The sequence below is a fragment of the Phyllobates terribilis genome, unplaced genomic scaffold (assembly GCF_046119375.1).
Source record: "Phyllobates terribilis strain yellow unplaced genomic scaffold, ASM4611937v1 Scaffold_489__1_contigs__length_1346288, whole genome shotgun sequence".
NCBI classification, from domain to species: Eukaryota; Metazoa; Chordata; class Amphibia; order Anura; family Dendrobatidae; genus Phyllobates; species Phyllobates terribilis.
This window is the reverse complement of record NW_027363249.1, coordinates 1,174,853-1,181,838: the sequence shown is the minus strand read 5'-3', so window position 1 is coordinate 1,181,838 and position 6,986 is coordinate 1,174,853. Positions and strand designations below refer to the sequence as shown.

General features: G+C 43.2%; 1 protein-coding gene across 1 annotated transcript in view; it reads right to left on the bottom strand.

The window, feature by feature from the left end:
* Positions 1-4,545: 4,545 nt before the first annotated feature.
* LOC141230048 (uncharacterized) overlaps positions 4,546-6,986 on the bottom strand; it is an 88,025-nt gene continuing 85,584 nt past the window's right edge. Inside the window, exon 9 of the mRNA XM_073667537.1 lies at positions 4,546-6,882. Within this exon, the coding sequence (XP_073523638.1) occupies positions 6,145-6,882 (738 nt within the window). The 3' untranslated portion in view covers positions 4,546-6,144. The remainder of the gene's footprint in view (positions 6,883-6,986) is intronic.

The window sequence follows — 6,986 nt, the reverse complement described above, 5'->3', positions numbered from 1 at the left end:
CCTCGGAGGGGGCCATTATTTATGGCCCCTTTCTAGGCTATTAATATCAGTCCCCAACTGTCTGTATAGCCTTTGCTAGCTGTTAAAATAGGGGACCCCAAGTCATTTTTTGGGGGTCCCCCATTTTAATAGCCTGTAAAGGCTAAGTATTCAGCTGGGGGGCTGATATTAGTAGCCTGGGAAGCTCTGTGGGTATTACCCCCTTCCCAGGCTTCAAAAATCTGCCCCAGCCGTCTGCTTAACCTCTGCTAGACAATAAAATTACGGGGGACCCCACACCAAATTTTTTAAATAAATCCTTTAATTTAACAATAAATGACAAGTACAGTAACCAGCACTGTCATTGTACTAATTATATACATGACTGACACCTTTCTATCTATTCTATGTGTATAGCTATTCTTTCTATTTTCATATTGTCGGGTACCGATGTATTGTAACTGTATGCGGCTGATGAATTGCCGGCTTTTAAAGAGACGGGGGCGTGAAAATCGGACGGCACTCGCATGGTCCGAGTGATGTGCGATTTTTTTCACACACCCATTGACTTGCATTGGCTAGTCTCGCCGCCCGAGATACGTGGCAAATCGCAGCATGCTGTGAATTTTTTCTCAGCCTGATTTCAGCTGAGAAAAAAAAAATCGCAGATGAGATGTCACTCATTCATTAACATTGGTCCGAGTGCAATTTGATTTTTCATTGCTCTTTCCCAACCAAAGCAGAGAGGGAAAGCGCGCGGTGGATGCTGGGCTGTGATGTGCGATGCAACCCCAACCACAGCCCATCAATCAAGGGGGAGTGCGTCACGTGCTCACGCCCGACTGCAGCCGGAACTTGACGTGACATCAGCAGATGTCGGAGTCGGCTGCAGCCGGGGTCACGTGATGCCTGGTGAGAGGCCAGCAATAACGCCGCTCACAGGCAATAAAGAACAAGCAAGGCATTTACAAAAAGACTTGTTGGCACAATTTAATTCCATGGGGACTGTAATATCCCAGGCAGCATGCTGGCATGGCTTACCATCTTCCACCATGCAAGACCGCCAACTTACCTATCAGTCCAGGCTGCACACTTTGCTTCAGTACTTGCTGTGTGCATGTCTCTTTTCTAATTGCTTAGGGAGGCGGCGCCGTTACTGCCTGATTCTTAAAGTTACAGTGTGCGCACTCCTAATGCGTCCCCAGCCTATTGCTGTGAGTCACTGGATACTTAAACCCCCTCCACCCAGTAGGAGGTGCCTGAGCAACACTTTCTTTCAGTGTGTTCTGTGCAACGGAGTTGCCAAGTCTTGTCCTGTATCTTGTCTGTTTCCGCCACCCTGGGGGCTGAGTTCCCAGGCTCGTTCCTGTATCTTGTTCCAGGTTCAGTTCATGTATGAACTGTGTCCTAGCCCATTATCTGTTTGTCTCTATGTCCGTACCTGCCCTTTTCCTGCAGTGTCTGAACCTGCACCTAACTCCAACTCATGGTCTCTGTACTTCTGTTTGTGAGTTTTGTGTCCACTCGCTACTTCATTGTAAGTACCTTAGGTGTATCTGGTTCTGTTTGTCCCATCTCCCTGCCTCCGTCTCTACCTCCTGTGTTCTAACTATCTTCCTGTGTTTCCCAGTCTGTTGCATGTGAACAGAGCCCTATCCTGTCTGCCTGCACCCTCTGCCATGCGGTTTCGCTCTGCTCTGCGTCTTGTCCACCGCACCTGCTGTTTTGCTCTGCTTGTCCACTGCACCTGCGGTTTTGCTCTGCTCTGCTTGTCCACCGCACCTGCGATTTCACTCTGCTCCACTTGTCCACCGCACCTGCGGTTCTGCTCCGCTTGTCCACCACACCTGCGGCTCTGTTCCTGTATCCCAGTCTGTACTGGTCCCTATCCAGCCTGCGTTCCTACCTGCCAGTACCCGCCTGTCTGCATACCAGCCATGCCTGCCAGTACCCGCCAGTCTGCATACCAGCCGCGCCTGCCAGTACCCGCCTGTCTGCATACCAGCCGCGCCTGCCAGTACCCGCCTGTCTGCATACCAGCTGTGCCTGCCAGTACCCGCCTGTCTGCATACCAGCTGTGCCTGCCCGTTTCTGCATTCCCCGGTGTGGGTCAACAGCTGTGTCCGGGGTGTGACCTGGAGTAGCACCTGGGCCACCTCCCACGTCCCTCCTCAGACCACAGAGTCGATTAAGCCGCAGTGTGTTCGTGGTCGGATATGGCGAGGCCCCTAGTCACGCCCCTCCAGGCACTCCTCGGTTCATGGCCCAGTGGGACCACTAACCACCCTCACACCAGTCAGTCCGGGCGTGAGCATAACAGGGCCATTGTTAATAGTAGTGGACAACCTCTTTAAGGTCTGGAAGGATGTCGATAGGTATCTTTTGGCAGATAGTGACTGGACCAAAAGAGTTGCTAACCGCAGACGTAGGAAGAAGGCTCCTGTCTTTAGGGTGGGGGATTTTGTGTGGTTGTCCTAAAAAAATCTGCGCTTAAAGATAATATCTAGAGAGTTTGCATCTAAATTTGTAGGTCCTTATAAAATTATTAAAATTTTAAATCCTGTGACAGTTAAGTTGCAGCTTCCTATTGCCTGGAAAATCAATAATTCTTTCCATTCTTCTCTTTTAAAAAAATTTGAGGGGACCTCAAGACATAATTGAGGTGGATTTGGAAGGGTATCGGGAGTATGAAGTAAGGTGAATTCTTGGTTCCAGGTGGGTCAGGTACTTTTTTGCATTATCTCGTCAAGTGGAAAGATTATGGTCCTTAAGATAATTCCTAAGTTAATTTGGGGTGTTATAGATAAATATACTGTATGTATGATTATGGAAGTTATATGAAAATGGAACTCCATACTTTTATGTATTAAGAATTACAGACAATCCAAAATGCCCTCCTCCTGCCCATACCACATTGTACCAATAACCTTATAATGATCAAAGATCCACATACTACGTAGAACATGGAATTATGGAAAATCCCTAATGATTATTGACTAACATATTAATCTGATAATAAGAGCTTGCTAATGATCTTTATTACTTTTAGGGAAATTACAGAATAATAAAAGATAAGTGATTGACCTTTGAACCTTACATGCAAGACGGACTTAATTGATTTAATTGAGTCAGCTTGACTTAATTGTTTACATATTAAAATAATGACCCATTAGCGACAGATGTCAGCCATAATTATGAGATAAGGCAATGAGGTAATGTGTGGAAAGGTTCCTGATTTTTCCTATAAAAAGCCTATTTGAGACACTACTCAGTGTTCATTTGTGATTTCTCCGACCGTATAGATCCTATATACAATTTGGCGACAGACAACTAAGACGAGAACACACACATTTTGTGTGCCCCTCATGCGATCAGATAGACAGATTATTGGGTGGGGCTGGGGAAAACCCAGCAGTCATGGTACACGTTGGTACCAATGACAAAGTTAGAGAGAGGTGAAAGGTCTTTAAAAATGATTACAAGGAATTAGGAGAGAAGCTGAAGTACAGGTGGTGTTTTCAGAAATACTGCTGATTCCACTACGTCACTAGAAAGTCAGCGGGAACTTAAGGAGATAATTGTCAGGAAGAAAGGGTTTGGGTTCATGGAGAACTGGGCTGACTTCTCTGTCGGCTACAGGCTGCACCTCAATGGGGAGAATGCAGATGTGCTGAGGAAAAAAATGGTCAGATGGATGGAGGAGCTTTCAAACTAGAATCTGGGAGAGGGAGGGTAGCCGTGCAAATAAGGGGGTAGAATAGACAGAGTGAGACATTCAAGAAAAGTAAGGAAGCGAGTAGAAGTAATAAATGTGCTAATAGTATTAAATGTCTGCAGGCAAATGCAAGAAGTCTTCAAAACAAAATGAATGAATCAGAGACTCTTAGGTCAGCCACAGATTACGATGTGGTGGGCATTACAGAAACCTGACTGGATGAAAGCCATGACTGGGTGACAAACATAGAGGGTTTCACTACATTCAAACGGATAGGAAAGAAAAATAGGTAGAGGGGTGGGTATTTTCGTTAAAACCAACTTAAGACCTCAAGCTCAATGATGACATGGGGGGAAGCTTCGACAATGTACAGCACACATGCCCAACTCTTGGTGATTACATTTGACCCACGACACCAGAACCACCACATCTATGTGGGGCCATTATTCCGCATGGAGGACTTTGTGGGGTCCATTATACTGAATGGAAAGTTATGCGGGGCCAATCATACTGTATGGAGGACTATGTGGGGCCCATTATTCTGTATGGAGGACTATGTGGGGCCCATTATACTGTATACTGGTTGGTCCACGACTTTGTCCAAGTTTTTCATTTTGGCCCTCTGCATGTAAAATCAGTATGGGTAATGTACATGGAAATGGCAATAATGGAAAGCTGCTAACTGGACTTTGCTACAAGTCTCCTAACATAGCGGAACATGAAGCGGATGATATGCTGCAACAAATTAAAAAGGCGACAAAAACAAGTCATGGTCAAAAGTGTTGGCTCCCTTGAAATTGTTACAGAAAATGTAAAAAGTAATTCTCCCAGAAAATTATTGCAGGTACATGTTTTGTTCTACACGTTTATTTCCTTTGCATGTATTGGAAAAACACAAGAAAACAGAGAAAAAAAGGCAAATTTAACATAATTTCACACAAAACCACATAAAATAGGTCGGGCAAAATGATTGACACCTTGCCAAAATTGTGGGTAAACAACTTTGTTTCAAGCATGTGAAGCTTGTTCAAACACAATTGTGGCAAGTAACAGGTGTGGGCAATATGAAAATCACAACTAAAACCAGATAAAAAAGGGAGAAGTTGATTCAATCTTTGCATTGTGTGCATATGTGTGGCACACTAAGAATGGAGAAAACATAAAAAGGAGAAGAGAACTGTCTGAGGACTTGAGAACCAAAATTGTTGAAAAATATCAATAATTTCAAGGTTATAAATCCATCTTTAGAGATCCGGATGTTCCTCTGTCCAAGCTGCGCAACATAATCAATAAATTTACAACACATACAGTCAAATATGATGGAGCTTCAAAGATGTTTTGGGGTTGTTTTGCTGCCTCTGGTCAGGTACCTTGACTGTGTGCAAGGCATCATGAAATCTGAAGATTAGCAAAGGATTTTGGGGCACAATGTAGTGCCTAGTGTCAGAAAGCTGGGTCTTGGGTCTTCCAGCATGACAATGACCCCAAACATACTTCAAGAAGCACCCAGAAAATGGATGGAAACAAAGTGCTGGACAGTTCTGACCAGCAATGAATCCGGATCTAAATCCCATTGAACACCTGTGGAGAGATCTTAAAATTGCTGTTTGGAGAAAAACATTAAAATTTGAAAGTCCTCAGTGGTTGATACCATCTTTTCAGTTAGCCATTAGTCAGTAAGCTTTCGAGACTACTCTGGTCTCTTCATCAGACATGGTATAACACAAAATGTGAAGAGTCACATATTTATACACAACAGGGCACAGGAATAATGCAATAGATAAGATAAGAGACTTGAAGCAGAACTATCAACATGGGAGAGGGAGAAGCAGTTGTGGCCGCAGAAATGTTTGGCCACAAGTGAATCTATTCTGTTTTTCTTTTATTGTGTGGCGATGAGAATTCATCCTTGTTTTAAGTTTTTGCCCTGTCTCCCCTACATACAGACCCCCAGTTGGACAATCGGTACATATAATTAAGTTCATTGTGATGCAGCTGAAAGTACCAGGGATCTTGTGGTCCTGATGTGAGTTGGGAATCTTTATCTTGTCCGTGGTCATTATAAATGTACAGGTTTACATTTCCAGTTGGTGAGGATGAATTTTATAAGTTTCACCACAAAGGTGAAACTATCCTCCCGGTCAGTTTGCTTTCCCGCCAAGTACCTTTTTATTCTAACAATGTTAGGTTTCTGGGAGATTATACTCGTTCCCTTTATTTGTGGTTCTCCTTAGCTTGCCTTCTTTGCCCTTTATGAATGCATTTTTGTTTCTCACTCAGAGTTTTTGTATTTTACTTCATACTTTCCTTTCTCCTTGTTGAGAGTGTGTTGCAGCCTCCCCTCTGGTTCCACAGGAGGTATGAGAAACTCCTCAATGGCTTATTAGTTAGTTAGGTGTGTGGTGGTCTTTTTAGTTGTGCAGCTAGGGCCTTTCTAGTCTCTACAGAGACTAGTTGGGTGTAGTTGCGACATTCTCCCCTGTGTGGGTTCTCTGGTGCTTATCAAGATCCGATTTCTGGTTAAAACATTTCCCACATTCTGAACATGAAAAAGGCTTCTCCCCTGTGTGAGTTCTGTGGTGAATAATAAGATTCCATTTATTTTTAAAATATTTCCCACATTCTGAACAGGAAAAAGGCTTCTTCCCTATGTGAGTTTTGTGATGTTTGGTAAGAGTTGATTTCTCTGTAAAACATTTCCCACATTCTGAACAGGAAAATGGCTTTTCTCCTGTGTGAGTTCTCTGATGGTTGATAAGAGTTGATTTCTCTGTAAAATATTTCCCACATTCTGAACATGAAAAAAGATTCTCCCCTGTGTGAGTTCTCTGATGTTTATTAAGATATGATTTGTGTCCAAAACATTTTCCACAATCTGAACATGAAAAAGGCTTTTCCCCTGTGTGAGTTCTCTGATGTTTGATAAGATTTGATTTTGTTGCAAAAGATTTCCCACATTCTGAACAGGAAAATGGCTTCTCTCCCGTGTGAGTTCTCTGATGTACAATAAGATTTGATTTCTCTGTAAAACATTTCCCACATTCTGAACAGGAAAATGGCTTCTCTCCTGTGTGAGTTCTCTGATGTGTGATAAGAGTTGATTTCTCTGTAAAACGTTTCCCACATTCTGAACAGGAAAATGGCTTCTCTCCTGTGTGAGTTCTCTGGTGCCTAAAAAGATCTGATTTCTGATTAAAACATCTTCCACACTTTGAACAAGAAAATCTATTCTCTGCTGTGTGAATTTTTTGAGGTTTAAGAAAAGACTTTTTGAGAGGAAAACTATTTCTAT